Raw genomic sequence first — 20,899 nt, forward strand, 5'->3', positions numbered from 1 at the left:
CGAACCGAACCGAACCGTGAATTTTGTGTATCGTTGCACCCCTAATATATATATATATATATATATATATATATATATATATATATATATATATATATATGTATATAATGTTCTTCCTCTACACCCCCCCCCCCCCCCCCCCCCCCATTTTTGCACATGTCGAGGAGCGTGTCAGGCTACATTTCACTGTGTGTTATACTTGTATAACTATGCATGTGACAAATAAAGAACCTTGAACCTTGAACCTTGAACGTACATATTGTGGTCTTCCTGTCAGGTAATCAACAATCCAGGACACCATAGAAGCATCCACCTGCATCGCTGTTAACTTATCACCCAGGAGGGTCGGCCTGATGGTGTTGAAAGCACTAGAAAAGTCAAAAAACATGACCCTCACAGTGCTCGCCGGCTGGTCCAGATGGGTGTAGACACGATTGAGCAGGTAGATGATGGCGTTCTCAGGTCCAAGATGAGGCTGATAGGCAAATTGAAGGGGATCCAGATGTGGTCTGACAATGGATCGCAGCTGGTCCAGGATGAGCCTTTCCAGGGTCTTCATGATGTTTAATAGTCGACCTTAATCCTACAGAGAATGTGATGATTTTATGGATAATTAAAGTCAGTCATATATCCACAAACACAACAAGCTGAAATTCAATGAATGGTGCTCGGTTTGCAGACCTGAATATCACGGCACAAGCAGGATTCACTGCACTGTTAATGTTAGCTATGTTATATTGCTGCCTCTGTTCGGTGGTGTCGAGCCAAACGGACTTTAACGTGTGTTTGAACGAGCTGACGTTTCACTCGTTAAGCTGAAAGAAAGATGCTTTAATCACAGCAGTCACACACGTGTCCACTGCACCATCTGGGAACTCTTCTTGTTGAGCACTCGTAATAACGCAAACACTAAATCCTCCTTCTCTGGTGCTGTTGTGTAGCAGTGTGTACACCTGAGACTGTCACCTGTCTGTCCTGCACTCTCTCTCTGTTTCTTTCTCTCTGATTGTGGAATAAAAGTATGAACATGTGTTTATAACTTACACTTGTGTTTGAATCCTGCAGCTTATCACACATTTGATTTCCATGTGTGACAACTGCAAGTGTCCAGAGTGAGGACAGACTGAGGGACCCACTGCTGCACATCATCTGTGAGGCTTTGCACCCCTGATGATCCACCAGGACAAACTCAGCAGTGTGTGAGGAAGAGGAGGAAGAGCCAGCAGCAGCTGACAGATGGAGAGAATAGACAGACTGTCATGGTCCTGGGCCATGTGGGCCCAGTATTCTTAGTTTTCATGTATTTTTGTATTTTGTTCTTTATTTAGGCCATGCTTCCTGGGTTGATCTGTTACGTTGTTCCTTATGTGTTTTCCCGTTGTGACTCTCACCCCCTGTGTGCCCCTCTGTGTATCTGAGCCCTCGTCTCTCCTTATGTTTTATTCCATGTTTCCCCAGCCCGTTATGTCTGTGTTTTCCCCGTGCTCTCTCTCCTCCTGTCTGAACCTCTGTGCACTTCCTGTTTACTTTGTGACTCTCACGCCTGTACATGTCATGTTCAGTTCACCCCGCCCTGTCTCGTTATGATTATCAGCGTCACCTGTGTTCCCCGTGTGTTCAAACTTTCCTCGTTTACCCTCTGTGTATTTCTGTCTGCGTCTCCCTCTGTTCGGCGTCGCGTTCTCCCTCATGCCGTGTGTGGTTCTCCCCGTGTCTTCCGGTATATGTTACTTTAGCTTTTCCCAGTTTAGTGTAGTTTTGCATTGCTTTTGTATCATCGTTATTGTTTATCACCTGTCAGCAATAAAGCTGCATTTTGAGTTTATCCCCCGTGTCTGTGAGTTTGCAATTTGGGTCCTCATCCTGCCTGCCACACGGCCGAATCATGACACAGACTGTTCCCTGTTTGTGAAGGACTTCTAGGAAAGTTTAACATAACTGTCTGTGCTGAATCAGTCTTATTAGGTAATGTTCAAATAATGTTATCATCCCAGTGTTTTCAGTGTGGGAGAAAGTACTCGGGGCCTTCAAGTTACACACTATGAAAGGCAGCAACAAGTTTAATGTTCAGAAACCTAAAGTATGTATCAGCAGCAGAATGGAGCTAAAAATAAATGTTTGTTTCAGTTCTATGAAGCTTTGAGTATTTTGGATTAGTACAGTGGTTCCCAAACTTTTTTTTGCTAGGCCCCCCTTTGTTTTACAAGAAAAATGTTTGCCCCCTCTCCGCGCACATGCACGCACAAACACATCCTCCAACCACGCACCCCCATATTTTGCTCCATTGTGGTTTATTTCACACCTCAACCATTTAGTAAACAATTAAGCAAATACAAGTAATCTGCAATAAATTACAGTTAGTAATAAAATAAACTACTAACTCTTTTATGCTACAGCCACACCTACACGGGTATTTACAAAGGCAGAGGTGTCACGGTGTGATTATTTTACGTGTAGTTGTTTCCTGTGTAATAATATTCAACATTGCTATCAGTAGTAATATACCTGTACTTTTTTTGCCCCACAGAAACCATTATGTGTTTTAATTAAACTCTTTTTAAAGGATTGTATAGGTCTCAGAGCACTGTTATTTGGACATAGATGATTTAATTTAACTAGTTTAGGGGTATTTTAACTAGTTAGGAGCATTTTGCTTTTTCTTTAGTGCTATTTAGGAGCAAATAGTTTCAAACAGAGTGCCGCAAATAACAGGTATCCCTTTAGAAATAAACAGTGATACTTCTAAAAGCACATATTCACACCTAGTCACACTAGCACTGTATCAACCCCAATGTTCCTTTAATGCAACTAGCCCTATGATTATCTACTAGTCACAAACACACTGCAACAGTAAGACTCGATGATTACACATAGATGATTTAACTACTTTAGGGGCATTTTACTTTTTTCTTTAGCGCTCCGAAAAGACACAGAGGCTAATAGTTTTAAATAGAGTACCACAAACAAGAATAGGTATTCCTTTAGAAATAAACTTTTCTTGTGATACTTCTAAAACCACATATTCACACCTAGTCACACTCTGCAACAGTTAGACAGAGAGGGTTACAGTTAGGCCCCCAACAGTCAGCAAAAGAAGTCATGAAACAATAAAAGAGGCTCCCTTATCAAGAGCATCCCAGCACACAACCCAACTATAGTTCCATAGTTTCCACATTTTTTAATTACAAACAGTTCCATTATCTTATCTTATCATGTCAGAGGTCAACTGAAACCATGTCCAACTGAGCCTCCAAATGTTTTTCACATTTTCTTACACCCCACACCTTTATCTCTACAGGCAGACAATTACACATCCTACTGACTAACCGAACCACCATAGTTTTTCCACCTTTCTCTTTACAACCTGCTCTTTATATCTGCATCTCAGAGCCCAACTGAAACCAAGTCCACCTATATAAAAACACCCCATCAGACACATAGTATTTCCTCAGCACTTCACAAATGCCGCAAGGTATATCGTTTTAACTTTTTATTTTTTCACCTGAATGTGCGTTGGAGCCGACTTTGCTACCCGCACAGAGCGTTTCTGACAGTCGGGCGCTGCTTATACAATAGAGAAAAGCAACAATACAGCATGTTTCTCTGCTCCAAGAAATCCGAGGGCCTTTCACAAGGTAAGCATGTCTGTTAACCCAGGGCATAAATGTCTGTCTGTAGGTCAGTGCTGATTATTCAAACCCTGTTTAAAATGTGACACATATGTTGTCCGAAAACAATTCCTCTAAATTTGCAAAGTTACTGATTTAAAAAAATATATTTTCGAATTTTTAGTTGTATGTCAAACATATGATAGCTAAATTCACAAAGGTATAACCATGCTAAATAAAAGAGGCCCAAGCACCAAAGCCCTCTAATGCAAGCCTCTAAACTGCATATTGATAAGTACATGAAGTGTACCTCTACCTCTACAGTTGAAAACAGATTGTATCCACACTCTGAGGGTCTGCTGAATTGTTTTTAATACGGCCCTTTTTTGACGAACTGCAGATGATGAAATCCTCTTTATTGTGGAAACTGTCCCTAAGCTATTGTTGCTCATACTTACTGAGTTCCATAGCTACTTCCTTATTATGTCAGTAAACTTTTTGAAAAGGAAGCTGTTGTAGATTTAAAGAAACATCTTAATTGAAGCAAAGGCTAAAAATGTCACGGCGGGGCGCGCCGGCGTGAGGAATGAGGTAGACCCAAGAGCAGACACGGTGGAGACAGAACTAGGTTTCCAAAATAAGGCAAGCCTTTATTGTGGCTGCAGGCATAACAAAAACACTAGGGGACACTGAGACTGGGAAAACTAAGAAGACAGAGAACACTGTGTATGTAATGTATGTTTGCACTGATTGCCGATCACGCTTCAACTGAGTCGTCCTCGGTCAGAAGGAATGGTACTCCACAGTGATGTAGTTCAAATAACTTTACTAAGGAGGTGGCAGATGACATCAACAGGAGGTACAGCGTTGGTAGGGAGGCATTATAGGATTCACATGCAGGTAAAGGGGGTGTGAGTGTGTCTATGGGTGTGTGTGTGGTCATATGGTAAGCACGCACACAGTATTAACTCACACAGGAATGCAAGTAAATACGTTATCCTCCGACACACCTCTCATCTGTGCAGAACTGCGCTGAACACGTTCCCAACCGGAAGTACAGATACCGAGGTGCATCATGGGTAACGTAGTATAAACAGTTACAATGAACAAGCGGACTTTTAACAGTGTAAACTCAAAATACTGGGTCAAACTGACCCAGAACCGTGACAAAAAATTGGAATGAATTTTATGTGACTGTTCATATTAAAGCCAACAAGTGAAAATCCAAAAACGGCTCCAATCCTTTGTATTAATGATCTCCTCCTCTCTCTCTCGCTCTGTGTGTGTGTGTGTGTGTGTGTGTGTGTGTGCCCTCACAGAAGGAAGGTCACAGCAGAGCCTCCATCGAAAGCATACTAACGTACTGCATAGGCATATGGTACGCTAGCTGCACAGTGGCTCAGAGGAAAGCACTCCAGGGAGTAATCAACGCTGCCCAAAGGACAATCGGCTGCCCTCCCCTCAAACTGAAAGACCTACACAGTTCCCGCTGCCTCAAAAGAGCCCATAACATCATAAAGGACACCTCACACCCTGGACACTCCATGTTCGAACTGCTGCCTTCAGGTAAAATGGTAAATGGCCTGTATTTATATAGCGCCTTACTAGTCCCTAAGGACCCCAAAGCGCTTTACATATCCAGTCATCCACCCATTCACACACACATTCACACACTGGTGATGGCAAGCTACATTGTAGCCACAGCCACCCTGGGGCGCACTGACAGAGGCGAGGCTGCCGGACACTGGCGCCACCGGGCCCTCTGACCACCACCAGTAGGCAACGGGTGAAGTGTCTTGCCCAAGGACACAACGACCGAGACTGTCCAAGCCGGGGCTCGAACCGGCAACCTTCCGATTACAAGACAAACTCCCAACTCTTGAGCCACGATCGCCCCGTGTAAACGGTATAGGTAAACGGTATAGAACAACATACACAAGGACTAACAGACTCAAACACAGTTTCTACCCAATTGCAATATCATGTCTCAATGCTACTAAAAGTAGATGACTTTCATTGCCCCTGTTGTCATTTGTGCCCTTGATGTTGGAATGCTTTCAGACATGTTTTGTTGGATGCGCTAACAAATTGACTGAGCTGCACGCCCCAGGACACTGGGGCGTGCAGCTCGGATCTCAGCTGACCCTTCTCACCCTGGACACAGTCTGTTTGACCTGCTCCCCTCAGGCAGGAGGCTCCGGTCCATTCGCACCAGAACCTCTCGCCATAAGAACAGTTTCTTCCCCTCTGCTGTCGGACACATGAACAATAACCGTATGACTGTTCCCACCACTAACACATGACCCTACGCTGTGTTCACTGCATCATTCCATGTTTGGCACTGATCACCACCTGCACTCATGTATATATCATGTATATATCTATCCACTTAGCACTTTTAATTCTTAGTCTTATTTTTATATTTTTATGACAGTATGTTTGCACTGAAGCACCGCAGCAATTTCCTAATGTTGTAAACCTGCTCAACATTTGGCAATAAAACCCTTTCTGATTCTGATTCTGATTCTGAGTGATTGATTGTTTGAGTGATATATCAACTAGGTCGTATGTTGAGTGTCTGTATGGGGACTTAGGCCTGGATTGCTTGGGTGTATTTACTGTATGAGAATACTGTATATTATATGTATTTCTATCTTTTATATCCTATCTATTATAGTTTTTAAGTATTTATCTTTCGTGATGTTGCACTGACCGGAGACATCTTTCAATTTCATTGTACTTGTGACAATGACAATAAAGAATATTCATTCATATTCATTCATTCATTCATATTCATTCATTTTCTCAGACGCATTACCAATCAGTTTATTTTTTTACAAGAAGCGTAGCTCATACACAGCAAATTCAAAAGTGTTAAATGTTTTGGTGTTAATAGTCTTCTTGCAAAAGTAGAGTTAATTTTACTCTAAGTAGAGTCACATTCTTTTAATGTAACTCTGAGGTGTAAAATGATAGTAATTAAAATCGAGTGTTAAAAATGAGTGTTTCTACACAGCAAAATCCGAAGTGTTGATGTGAGTTAAAATTACTGGTGTTAAAAATTTCGAGTTGAAAAGTGTTGGTTTGAGAGTTACAGTAACACTAACGGTGCTGAAAAAGCTCTGTAGCCGGAGTTATTTCAAAGAGTCAATACTATAACACTCATTTGGAGTTGATTTCCACATCCGGGTTTTTCGCGCTCATGGGCATGAGGAGTCCGCCAGAAGTTTGCTGTCAAGATCGAGGAGGTTGTTCAGGTAAGAACTATACAACAAGACCTATGTTATTTTATCATTATTAAATATTGTAACTAACTAGCCTATAACATTATTTATCAGAAGCATGCAATATTTTCCTAATGTGGAGTGTATTCATCTGCGGTAAGAGATGGGATTCGTTAGCTTAGGTAGCTAAACTATCCTCTATAACAAGTTAATATTGCAGCGAAAATAAATGCGTGCTCAATATAATTCTCAATTCTAGTTAGTTCTAATGTCATAAGAGAAATGCTTTCCAGTGTTCAATGCTTATTAAATGAAACGAGGGAGGAGTTAGCTATCCTCTGGATATGTTAAATGTAATGTTAAAATTTGAATTTGTGGTAGCCTAGCTGGCAGCTAAGACAAATGCGTTTAGCCCACTGCTTTTAAGGGAAGCGAACATTCGCCTCAGAAATATCCTATTTAAAAGTGAACTAAACAATCACATGGAGACGTTCAAGTCAAGTTTTGGAAAGCGTCAAGATAGGCTAATTACACGTGCTACCAGCGAGTTTAGCAGTAGCCTAGCCTACAAATCTTTGAAGTGGCAGGGGGTTATGGAATTCTGTTAGATGTTAGTGACCAAGCAAGGCGCGCTGCGTTTGTGCATGGATTGCTTGCTAACGGTTAGGATATATCATACATGTTGTAGTAGGCCTAATCTAAGGGAACATTTTCCCCTTTTCTACAGTTTTAGTGAAATAGGCTACCATCCAGTGTTTAAGACAAAGCGGTATAACGACTGAGGGTCGTTGACGTCGCCTCCACTGATAATCCTAGCATGTCGTGTCACAAAACAACCACCACAAAGTAGCAACTAGCCAGACGGCTGTGCATGTGTCAGAAACTCCCGATATAAATGTAAGACTTGCACTCATTAATTTACAGTATAAGGGATATTTGTTGTCATAAGTGAAAGCGTGATGAAGGCAGGTGTGCGTTCAACAGGAAATTTTATGTGGATTATCATCCTGACATGGTTTAAACAGAGATGCTTTTCCCCAAGTAGGCTACAGCGATTTACTCGCAACATAGCAGAACTAAGTATCTAGCCTGCGTGCAGACGAGAAGATCGCCGTTGTCGTCTTATAAACATGTGGATGGGTGGATAATTCATTGGATGCTATTTCTGTGTACCCAAGTTCAGCTATTTTAGTGCGCAGGGGGAAGCCAAATTATGTTCCTGAGGTTGAAGTGGTCTGTCACCCCTTCACAGATCATCACACAATGTATAGCCTAATATTTTCTTAAAGTTGTCCGGATTTGTTGCCACTTAAGCTATGGTTTAAATATATGGTAAAAAATATTCTGTGCCCCCTTCTCTCCACCAGGTGCTGTTGTAAGACATGTTGCTGAAAGTGAAATACCTCAATGTAAAGAAGTACATTAAATTGCACGCAGGATTCACTTATCTAGAATTCATCAGTGAAGGTAAGATAACCTGGCAGAACAAAATTTGTTGCACATGTATCAGTTCATCATGTTTGCATCTCATCTATTTAAAAAACGAATTAAATGTTAACACATTTTATTTTAATGTGTGACATTAAAAACAGTACAGAGCAGTAGGCCTAGGCCTATATTGTTGCTGCAGACTTGTCTAATTTAACCATTTTAAAGACAGGTAAAACAGCTGTTAATAAATATTAGCTAAATAAAAAAGTCAAAATTAGTTTTTAAAAAAGTTTTTCAGGCGTTTTAGGTGACATTATGCTTATCTTTTTGTAAAGCCAAAACCAAGTTTGGACTTCCGGATGCTGCTGACCTTGATATTTTCGATGAAACTGACACAGCTGTCGAAGAAGACATTTTTCTGGAGTTACTGGAGGCCCAACCAGACCTATGCCTGACAATACGTGAAAAGATTTCAGATGAAGGTAAATGTTATCATAACTTAAATTTTCATAGTATAGCCCACTCAATGTAGAGCCAAGTTCTTTTGCTCTTGATGCAGATGACATTGACCTGTCTTCATGCAATATACATGACAGTGGACAGGGCTGGGTCATATTTGTATAGAATGTTGTCTGAACATGAACATTGAAATTGTGTTATTAATGGCATTGTGGAGTAGCCTAAAGAAAGTTAACCAAATCATCTCTCCCAAAGATTTTTGTCCTTTAGCTCATTCCACACCATCCTCCTCGGATACATTATCTTCCCTCACGGACACTATATCACTTTCATCAAGTGACAGTGACCTCAGGGAAAAGGGCATTCCTGCAGGCCGCAGTAGATCCAGCAAAGACAGTTCTGCACCAAATGTTTCTGTGTCAGAGGCTGCAAAAGAGGTAATTGAGAACAGAAAATGTCTTTTGTATTTTTGAGTTGACACCATTTATACTGTAGATTGTTATACAAATTGAAATTCAAAACATGGTGGTTCCCAACTTGCCCTGTATGAAAAAATGTTAGTAGAAGTTAGTGCTTCTTGCTAGATATGTCTTTCACAGGTTTGTTGACATTCCTCTAAACTTTCACCTTTACTGACAAACAAGTTTTTATTGTTATTATTTTCCCTTTTATATGAGCAGATGGTTAAAAATGCCTTGACTAGGAAACCTGGTGGAGAGGAAATTCTTGAAGAATACAATGCCGAAAATTCACTGAGCCACCGCACCCGGCGGCAGCTTGTTAACATATTGGCAAGTGATATGACTGAGAGACATGGGTAAGAGTAATAGTACCTAATAAAAAAGTAAAGATGGGCCATATGGAATATTCTTGTAATGTATACTGCAGTAAAGACACATACTTCTGATTTAACATTGTCAATTGTATTTCCTCTATAGCAGAATTCCCTCCCGTAAGCAAAAGGAGAAATATGCCCTTGGAATAATTACACTCTTTCCCTCATTGAAGGATCCATTTTCTCCAAACGGCTATGTAAGTCATGCAGTGATTGTAAAACAGCACATTATTTAGTTTTCATCATGGAATAATTACATCAGCTAAATGATTTAAAAGAGAAATCTTAATTCCTCTTTCGTAATAACTATTGTCATAAAACTGTATTGAAATTGTGGATGTTGTTTAACATGTATTGCACCTGTTACATGATAATAGTCCTTGGGTTTCTTTTTGCTGAATCTGCAAAGTCTGTAAGATCGCATTTGATGTTTATTTTTCATCTATGTTTAAATGTGACAGGAGCATTTCTACGACGGAGTGAAAGGCACTGGATATGTAGCGTGGCGCCTCAAAACCATGTCCAGGTCTACAACCAAACGGCCAGTGAAGGAAGTCCCAGTGCATCAAGAACAAGGGCCTAAGCGCAGAAGATTAGCAACCACATTGCCTCAGCAACTTGATGGAGATGCCTGCAAGGAGGCCATCTCATTTCTTGTTCACTCTCCTGATGAAGCAAGTGTATTTCAGAAGATGAAAATGACGTTCCAACATCGCCAGGATCTGGTGCATGATCCACAAAGAACTGCAGATGTCTTCAAAACATTTCCACGCTTTTTGGATGTCAAAGGACTAGTAAGTCAAATCACTTGATATTTTCAACTGTTAATCCTTTTTTTTTTGTTTTGCTGATGTGGATGGCAACAGTAAAAGATGTGATCATTGGTCATCCCAGTCAGGCTATATCCCATATTGGTCAAAATCACATTGCAATGTAAACAATGTTGAGCACTGTCTTTATGTCCTGTGTGTATGATGAACAGGTCAATCAAGACTTCCTGCTGCTGTTTGGTGCTGAAACAGCCACCAAGTTGCTTGAGAAGTGGGACATGTCACTCAAGCCAAAGGTTATTAAAGAAGCCAAACAGCTGACTCAGTCAACTGACCTGTGTCGTTTGATAAAAGCTGCTGAGAAACCAACAGAGAGTGATGCAAATGGTAGGCGTCGCACCATGCTTGTTTGATTTTAATAATATTTATTTTTACCTGTCATTTTGAAATTGTTTTATAAATTCAACCATACACAGACTGGGACAGTGACATGGCCTCTCTGCTGCTACTCCTTCAACTTTTGCCACCCACAGCTGGACGAAAGAGGAGAACCAAAATAAGTCCAACTGATGCAGCACACAAAATGGTGCACTTTCACAAGGTAAATATGTTGTCTCACTTTTTAAAATCCTACAAAACACTTTTTCAGTTTTTGCACTTTTTAGTTTTCCTCTCCATGAAGTATGTGTCTTAGTATTTTGTAATAAGTTAGCAAGGCACATAATGTCAACCTGAATGAATGGTTCATACTCAGCAAGTATAAGCTAGGCCTATATGTCAATATCTCATTTGTTTTTAGTCATGCTGCAGCATTGATGAACACTTGCAAGCAAGAGATGGTAAACAACCATACATCCTCGCTGTTGGTCGAACCCAGAACAGCATTGACACCTTCTACATCACAGTGGACAAACAGCTCATCCCCTGCCAAGCCACCAGCTCACTCAGTGCTTTTGATGAACTTTTCAAATCCCACTACGTGTTCAACTTATCTTACAACGAGTCACTGGTTCATCTCTACAGTTTTGTGCAGACCACCATATTCAACATTGATGCCACCTCAACAGATGAGTCACCACGTGTTCGTGAGTTGCGTGCCAAAATGTTGAATGAGAACCATGTTTAAATGTTTTATCTGTCAAACTCTGCATAGCACCAGTCAGGCTTTGATAAGTCATTTGCGACTAGGTCACAGTTTTTATCCAAGCACCAAATTTAAGTTGGCTTGTTCACAAGATGGTTGCAGCCGTCAGTTCACTACATATTCTGGTTTAAAAAAACATTTAAATAGTGTTCATGATGAAGATTGTTGTCAAAGTGGTGATGCAGAACCCTCAGAGTCATTTCAAGCTGATTTTGACAGATTACAAGATACAGACATAGCAGTTGCAGGAACAAGTGTTACTCAGAGCCTAGAGGTTGGGTGTTCTGAAAACAATGGGTCAGGTCAAAGAATTAAAAAAAATTCTGAAGCAATTTGCACTAAAATTATTGGTAAACTCAATGGTAGTGGTTTGGCAAATAGTTTTGTGTCATCACTTGTTTGTGATTTGGAAGATTTTGCAGATGGACTGCACTGTGAGTTTAAACATAAAGTACTGAACGTTGTGCCAACAGAAAATCCTGTTAGATCTCCAGTGGAAAAATGTCTTGAGACTTTTGACAATCCAGTTGAGAAGTTCGACACTGAAGCTAAAAGAAAGTCATATTTCCGTGAAAAATGGGGAATTGTGGATCCAGTGGAAAAGACTTTAGGAATACGCTATGATACAAGGTTAAATAAAAAAATCAGGCACTTATGACCAGGTACCAGTAAAAGACACTTTTGTGTACATTCCAATTTTGGAAACAATCAAATTTATATGTCGCAATTCTTATATTTGCGAGCTGCTTGCTAAACTATGTGTATCAAAAGAAGACAGATATGAAGACTTTTGTGATGGGAGTTACTATAAGTCTCATCCATTGTTTTCAAAACCACAGACTTCTTTGCAAATTCAGCTTTATTATGATGACTTTGAGACTGCTAATCCACTTGGTTCCAAACGTGGTGTTCACAAAGTTGGTGCAATCTATTTTGTCCTCAGAAATCTGCCTCCAAAGTTAAATTCTGCATTGATGAACATTCATTTGGTTGCATTGTTTCATGCAGAAGATGTGAAAAAATACGGCTTTGATCCTATTTTACAGCCTCTGATTGATGACATAAAGTTTTTGGAGAGCCATGGCATTGATTTACCCTTCTCATCTGAAAAGGTCCATGGCACTATATGTCAGATAACTGGGGACAACTTGGGGATGCACTCAATTTTGGGTTTTGTTGAGTCTTTCAGTGGACGTTACTTTTGTCGTTTGTGTTTAATTGCAAAACAGGATGCACAGAGTGTGTATACTGAGGATGATCCAAAGATCATCTTACGAGGGAAAGAACTTTTTGAAATGCACTGCAGTGAGTTGCAATCTGATCCTCAAAAGCTACATGTGTTTGGCTTAAGAAAGAATTCTACACTGAACACTCTTCAATTCTTTCATGTTTGCCAGAACTTTTCCTTGGACATTATGCATGATATTCTCGAAGGGGTAGCACAATATGAGATAAAGTTACTGTTGGAATATCTGTCAGACAATTTTCTGCCGAAACCTGCTCTTTTGTCACGGATCTATGCTTTTGACTATGGCTACTTGGAGACCAAAAATCGTCCAACAAGGGTGAACTTAGACAGTAGTGGTAATAGTATAGGTCTTAACTCCATTCAGACTCTTTGTCTGATAAGAAACATTCCTTTAATTTTTGGTGATATTGTGCCAGAAGGAAATCAGAACTGGACTATGCTATTGCTATTGTTGCAAATAATTAACATCATATTCTCTCCATCTGTTACACATGGCATGACTGTGCTTCTAAAACATTTAACAATGGAACATCATGACTTGTTCAAATTGTTGTATCCAGGTAGGAACATGATTCCCAAACACCACTTTATGTTGCACTACCCAACTTGCATCAGAAAAATTGGGCCATTATTGCATGTATGGAGCATGAGAGGTGAGGCTAAACGTAGGGTGTTCAAAGACACCCTTAAGAACTTTAAGAACATCACAGTGTCACTTGCCAAAAAACATCAAACATCCATAGCATACAAGTGGGAGACATGTCCTTTAAGCCATGTTGAGTATGGGCCCTTGAAATCATTTGATGTTGATAGTGAGGAAAATAGTGAAATGATCTCCCTAGGCTTGCCTGCTGTTGCAGAAGAGGCTTTCTCTGCTAATTGGGTTAACATTAATGGGACTGAGTACAGAACAGGATTGGTCATTTGTTGTGGTTCTGAACATGAGATGCCGGTGTTTTGCAGAATAAAAACAATAGTTTTGGTCAATAGTCACACCTACTTCATAGTTCAGAAGCTTGTGGTTGAAAATTTCAGTGAACATTGCCATGCTTATAAAGTGTTTGAAACGGATGAAAAATATGTTGTTAAAGCAGACTGTATTGAAATATACAAGCCCTTTGATTTGCAAAGTGCTTATGGTGATGATGATGGTCTGTACATTGTGCCATTATTTTTGTTGTGAACGTATGCTGTATGGTGCTTGGAATTTAATATTTATTAAAATGCTTATGTGACCAATTTTATGTTTTCTCCTTTTATCCTGTAAAGGGACTTAACAAGGATTTTCACTGAATGTAGCACAGTAGTCATACAGTAATTGCACTTTAATGCATTTTTGTATTCAGACAATTAATACAGACTAGTATTTAAAAGCTCATATATGTCACTTTAAAGTGCCAAAATAACACTGTAAAGGTTACAGAATAACACTCTAAGTGAAAACAGTCAACACAATCCAGTGTGAAAATAAACACTTAAAAGTGTCATAAATAACACCATAGTTGTTGTGTAGTAACACCCTCAGTGAAAAGAGTTAACCCAAGCCAGTGTAAAAGTGAACACTTATCAGTGTCCTAAAACAACACTATAAATGTTAGGTAGTTACACTCTGAGTGAAGACACTTCACACCATACAGAGTGAAATTCTAACACTATGGGTGTTATATTTTTAACACTACAATGGAGTTAAAATAATAACACTTTGCAAAGTGTTACTTTAACTCTAAACCAGTGAGAATTATATAAACACTGGAAAAGTGTTAACTTTAACACTATAGGAGTTGAATTAACACTGGAGATTTTGCTGTGTATGTCAAATCTGGAGGTGTTACAATGGAAACATTAAATGGTAAATGGTAAATGGCCTGTATTTATATAGCGCTTTACTAGTCCCTAAGGACCCCAAAGCGCTTTACATATCCAGTCATCCACCCATTCACACACACATTCACACACTGGTGATGGCAAGCTACATTGTAGCCACAGCCACCCTGGGGCGCACTGACAGAGGCGAGGCTGCCAGACACTGGCGCCACCGGGCCCTCTGACCACCACCAGTAGGCAACGGGTGAAGTGTCTTGCCCAAGGACACAACGACCGAGACTGTCCAAGCCGGGGCTCGACCTCTTGACCTCTTAACTCTGAACTCCTAGAGGGGCTATGACACCAACAGAGTAAATTCACAGACTCCGCCCCCAGCACGGCTCCAATCGAAGCTGAAGTGAAGCCGTTTCAGAACATTTTGCTCTACATATTTGAGTTGTTTGCCATGCTTGGTAAGTCATTTTTTCAAAGATTGTTTCAATTATTTCTATTAGCTTTTACTTCTGTGGCTCTTTGGAGTTGAGACAAATCTGTGTGAAAGGCATTAGCCATGTTGCTGATAGCATAATATTCTGTCTTAGCTAGCTCAAAGGTATTGTTTGCGGGCAAATACCACAGCCTTGAAAAAAGCTTGCATGTGAATTTTCAGTCAAACTTTTGGTCAAATACACCTAAAACAATGTCTAGAATGTGAAATGTTGGTATAATGGTGCTACTTGAAGCCTGAAAATGATCGCCCATAAAAAAACGAGCAAACCACAGTAGCTGACGTCCTGACTCGATTCTACGTTAGCATAGATCCCTCCAGAGTTTTGTGCACACGGTTTAGGTAAAAATGAAAAAGGTTGAGGTTTTACATTTAGTTCAGTATTACCTGTTGCCTGTGTCCTTGTCTTTTGGGGAAATACTTTACACAAGTAATGGCTCAAAGAGGATTCCTTTTTTTTTTTTTTTTACTGTGCTGCAATTGTTTACTGGATTATTTGTGCCATTAATTAGTGTCAACTAATTTTTATTCAATCTCCGCACAGGATATGCTTGTGAAGATGGAATATGGGGGAAAGCAGAAGTGCGTTGAAGTTCCACAAAGGGATGAATGAAGGACATGCATATTGTATTGAAGAAATAAGTGTTGAGAATGCTGTTATTTGCATTTACCATGTCAGACCTTTTGATAAACAAAATTCTAATGAAAGTGAGAACATGTACACTGTTACATCTTTCAGAAAATGTTTTGAAATTGTGGTGCACAGTTCAGAATAAATGTTTTTCAAAAACCATTACGTCTTTTAGTAAATGTTTATTTCCAAAAGAAATTTCTAGAAGTTCAGAACAGTAAAATTCCCGCTTTTTAGAATGAATTAGAAGATAACTCTTACGTAGTTAAACTAAAATACTCTTTGAGAGTTAATATATAAACTCTTAACACCAAGTGTTAAATTATCAACTCCAGACAGATTTGGTGTTTAACACTAAATCAGAGTTAACGTACCAACTCTCCAAAAAGAGTTAAATTAACACTCTCTGGTGTGGACCCATATAGACACTTTAATAGTGTTGAAATCAAATCCGACAGTGTTAATTTGGACATGCTGGATTTGCTGTGTACAATGGTATAAATGTATTCTTTGCGATACTTTATAAATATGAAACTCTAAAGATTTTGAGTTCAGGCACATTGTGAAACAAGAATCTAAATATTTGTGTCACAATGATTTCTATAAAAGCATGTTGTTTATGGGGATAACGCAACAAATCTTTTGTGCGTCCTATTAATGATCAATGGTAATCCAAGAGGAACCCTGGCTCAGGACATTTTCATGACAAGTGTCAGCACAGACATCTACTATGAGAGAACATGTTTTATCATCATAAAGACTGTGATATGAAGCATCGTTAAAGTGTCACTTCAGTAATGTTGACTCATGTTTTTTAATAATGACTTTAAAACACTAAACACTAATTTCAGTGGTTTATTTTAAGTTTACAGAATATAACATGTGGTAAGACGATGAGTTTTACTTCTCACAGTCTGTGTTATGTGTATCTATTTATCGTGTATGCTACTTTGCTCTGTGGACTGTAAAATGTTTCATTGTATTCATAAAATAAACTAGGCTTTCACTGTCTGCATCTTTTACAGTTTTTCTGCTTTTGTTCACTCCAAATTTGACAAAACCTACAAATATCCAGAGTTAACTCACTAACAAATGTGGAGCAGTCTCAGTGTATTTAGCTGCTTTTTCCCTGAACACAACCAACTGAGAGAAACGCCTGTAGTCCTCACTTTGGTCATTTTGAACGCTGAAGGAGATTTGTTCCATAGACACCTAATACTAGTGTTTACAGCACTACTATGTTCTATTTAAATCCAGATTCCTTTCATAGTTTGCAGTTTCTTTAGTAACATATTTGTAGATGAGTATATTGCTGAACAACACAGCTAGCAGTCTCACACACTCTTTAGGTTTTTCAAGTTTTGTGTGTAAGGGTTTAGTCTATCAAACCTTACCCTTTTCTCCCCAGTATCACAACAGTATGACTCCCAAAGTACAGATCAGTAAACAACCAATGATTCTAAAGCCAGAACAGAAAGATACAGTTGGAAGATGAATGATTGCGTTTTTATGATGCATAGTAAAACTACCCCTCTTCTTCTCCTCTGTGTTGTTGTTGTTGTTGCTCCCCCCTCTCTCTCTCGCTCTGTGTGTGTGTGTGTGTGTGTATGCCTTAGAAGTCAAATAGTACATTAGCCATACTTAAAAAAACATCTCAATTTCATTTAGAACTGAGATTCTAAGTTGTAAGCAGAAATCTTATGCACAGTCAGAAACATGTTTCCCCACTTTCACAATGCTGAGGTGTCAAATCCACAACCCCCAACAGATGGTTTGTTACACGCGGGTGTGAAGGGTAAGCTTTACTTACACAGCCTCACACATAGTAGATTTTTAAAGTTTTTTGGGTACAGTGGTTTAGCCACAGATGAAACATCCACTTTTGATAAAGATCACTCCACCTGTTTATTTCTTAAGAAATTAAGCATCTTTATTAAGCTCTTATTTTGTCACGGTTCTGGGTCAGTTTGACCCAGTATTTTGAGTTGTCATGTTTTTGCAGGTTTAGTTTAGTTCCTCCGCTGGAGGGCCCGAGGAGCCCGTCCGTTTTCCGGGCCTCTAAGTCAGCATCATGGCCTTTGGGGACGGCCTCCGGAAAGAGTTCGTCGCCGCCGCTGGCATCGCGGCCGACCTCCGGACCTGCTCAGTGGCCGCCACTGCCTTCCAAGTGGTCGGCCTCCCGAACTGTTTGCCCTTCGCCGCCGTTGCCGTGTGCACAGTCGGCCTCCAGAACTGTCTTGGTCTTTGTGTTGTCGACCCCCGGGTCGACCCCCTGAACTTTTCTCGGACTCTTGAGCTCTGATTTGGTTTTGTTTTTGATCTGCTTTCCTGTGTTCTTGGACTGTTTTCTTGTGTGTTTGGACTCTTGTGCTCCTTGTTTTTTGTTTCGGACCCTCCTTCCTGGACCCCCTCTGCCCGCCCTGGTCTGGTGCTCTGTTTTTTTGTTTTGGGCTGTCGGGAGCCAGCCCTTGGAAGGGGGGGTACTGTCACGGTTCTGGGTCAGTTTGACCCAGTATTTTGAGTTGTCATGTTTTTGCAGGTTTAGTTTAGTTCCATGTGTCATTCTCTCTATGTCGAGTCTGTGTCTTAGTGTGATGGTTTCTTGTTCCTGTTTTATTGTGAAGGTCTGCGTCTCATGTGAGTGTGTTCAGTTTTACCTCTGTTTCGTCTTGTTGATTTCTCCCAGCTGTGTCCACCACCTGTGTGTAATTCCCCTGTGTTTCTCTGTGTATTTAAGTCGTATCCTCTGTCATTGTAGTTGCTGGTCCGTCTGTGTATCCACCATGTCTCACCCGTGTGTTCTCCCTGCTGTCCATCGTCATTCTCCTCTGCTCGTTCTCATTCTTGTCCAGGTTTGTGCTCTGTAGTTTAGTTGTTTCCAGTCTAGTTTAGTTCGTGCTCCATTTGCTGTTTTGTCTATATTTATTTTGTATTTAATAAACCACCCTCACCCCTTTACAAGTGCCTGCTTTTGGATCCTCCTTTATTTCCCACACGGCTCATCGCACTCACCGTGACATATTTATACATGTCTACACAATAATAGACACCGTGTGCTCTGTGACATTATAGTCTTCTACTTCTGCTTCCACCGGTTTGCATTTTAAACTCCCAACCTTTCAGTTTGTTATGAACGAGTTATATTTCTAACATTTTGTGATATAAAAGTGAACCATGTGGCTTTTTTATTTTCTGTGTGATGGGATGACTTAAGACACGAGTTATTTAAACAATTATAAATGGCAGTGTGATGGCCATGGTACTTTATGTGGGTCAAATATGTTAAGGATAATGTTTATCAATGTAAAATTGCACAGAACTTGTGGATAGAATATAACATTTTGTAAACAGTTATCTCAGAAGCTGTACTGTCAGATCTATGTATGTAAGGTTAAACTTTCCACAGTACTTCCACTTAAGTGGAACACATAAAGTCACCTTTACCAATAATCCACTGCTCCTTGAAAAAGTAGCACAAACAGACAACTGACTCAGCAATGATAAAGTAGAGCTATCCGAGGCCGATACTCAAGCAGAAGAAAATTAAAAGTTGTTGTTTTTGCGGCTCGAAAAATTAAAGAAAGTATGTTTGTGGCGTGGGTGTGGTCTCTGGCCAGCTGCAGAGGAGGGGTGACGCAGTGAGCTCCCGGGGCGGCGCAGGGGCGGGTGAACAGGTGTGCTGGGATCTGACAGTGATTGTGTCTCTTTATATGTTGGCAGTGACAGTCGGAGGAGGAGGGCGGACGTGACAGCAGAGAGAGAGAGTGGGAGTGTCTGTGTCCCTGTACAAACCCACAGTGTTTAATAAAAGTTCTTCTATCGTCAAAGTCGCTCCGGCTCGTGTTTCTTGGGTCCCACGTTACAATGTTTAATAATTGAACAAGATCCGCACCTTTAACACATGCACATTCAAATTTTGGAACAGGCTCAACATTGCTGTTGTTCAATAGTTTTTATCCGTTCGAAAAAGTCATTTTACCCTTATTAAAGCTCATTATGTGCTTTAGAAGGCATAGCATACATTTTCACTGCTATGCATATGATACCCACTTTTATTGGTTAAACTGCCGGGATATCTTAGACACATAATGAGCTTTAATTTTCTGCTTCTAAGTTCAGATAAAACTGAGGTCGTTACAGACAGAACAGATGTTTAAAACCTTTGGATGCACATTTGAAATGCACTCATTCTCCTTATCAGCTGGAAACATTAAAGCCGTAAAATGATTTTTTTGAACGGATAAAAACTGTTGAACAACAGCAATGTTGAGCCTGTTCCAAAATTTGAATGTGCATGTGTTAAAGGTGCGGGTCTTGTTAAATTATTAAACATACTTTCTTTAATTTTTTGAGCCGCAAAAACAACAACTTTTAATTTTCTTCTGCTTGAGTATCGGCCTCGGATAGCTCTACTTTATCATTGCTGAGTCAGTTGTCTGTTTGTGCTACTTTTTCAAGGAGCAGTGGATTATTGGTAAGGGTGACTTTATGTGTTCCACTTAAGTGGAAGTACTGTGGAAAGTTTAACCTTACATACATAGATCTGACAGTACAGCTTCTGAGATAACTGTTTACAAAATGTTATATTCTATCCACAAGTTCTTTGCAATTTTACATTGATAAACATTATCCTTAACATATTTGACCCACATAAAGTACCATGGCCATCACACTGCCATTTATAATTGTTTAAATAACTCGTGTCTTAAGTCATCCCATCACACAGAAAATAAAAAAGCCACATGGTTCACTTTTATATCACAAAATGTTAGAAATATAACTCGTTCATAACAAACTGAAAGGTTGGGAGTTTAAAATGCAAACCGGTGGAAGCAGAAGTAGAAGACTATAATGTCACAGAGCACACGGTGTCTATTATTGTGTAGACATGTATAAATATGTCACGGCGAGTGCGATGAGCCGTGTGGGAAATAAAGGAGGATCCAAAAGCAGGCACTTGTAAAGGGGTGAGGGTGGTTTATTAAATACAAAATAAATATAGACAAACAGCAAATGGAGCACGAACTAAACTAGACTGGAAACAACTAAACTACAGAGCACAAACCTGGACAAGAATGAGAACGAGCAGAGGAGAATGACGATGGACACAGTGGTTGAGCACAAGCTGCTCCCAGTGGCGTGTCTAGAAAATGTTTGTTAGGGGGGCCAAGTAGGGGCACAGATTTGGAGAAGGGTGGCAGATGTAATTGGCAGATAATGTTAAAAACAATTCTACC

At 40.0% G+C, this 20,899-nt stretch overlaps 2 protein-coding genes across 3 annotated transcripts in view; both read left to right on the plus strand.

Annotated features, from left to right (window-relative positions):
- The window catches only part of LOC309688559 (uncharacterized protein), a 137,624-nt gene that overhangs the window by 1,682 nt on the left and 115,043 nt on the right, over positions 1-20,899 (plus strand). The window contains exon 2 of one of the 2 annotated variants that reach the window (XR_014271119.1): positions 278-433. The exons of the other annotated variant lie outside the window; for it this stretch is intronic. The gene's annotated coding sequence lies outside the window, so the exon portion shown is untranslated. Of the gene's footprint in view, positions 1-277; positions 434-20,899 lie in introns of those variants that run through there. 2 annotated transcript variants of the gene reach the window in all.
- Positions 6,630-13,950, plus strand: LOC309688988 (uncharacterized protein). Its single transcript, XM_082505100.1, has 10 exons — positions 6,630-6,865; positions 8,200-8,299; positions 8,599-8,745; positions 8,978-9,159; positions 9,403-9,539; positions 9,661-9,754; positions 10,019-10,351; positions 10,540-10,714; positions 10,804-10,928; positions 11,127-13,950. Exons 2-10 carry the CDS (start codon positions 8,215-8,217, stop codon positions 11,451-11,453), a joined length of 1,605 nt encoding a protein of 534 aa, XP_082361226.1. The 5' UTR covers positions 6,630-6,865; positions 8,200-8,214; the 3' UTR covers positions 11,454-13,950.

This window comes from Aulonocara stuartgranti, assembly GCF_965226115.1.
Source record: "Aulonocara stuartgranti genome assembly, chromosome: 15".
In the NCBI taxonomy this organism is placed as follows: Eukaryota; Metazoa; Chordata; class Actinopteri; order Cichliformes; family Cichlidae; genus Aulonocara; species Aulonocara stuartgranti.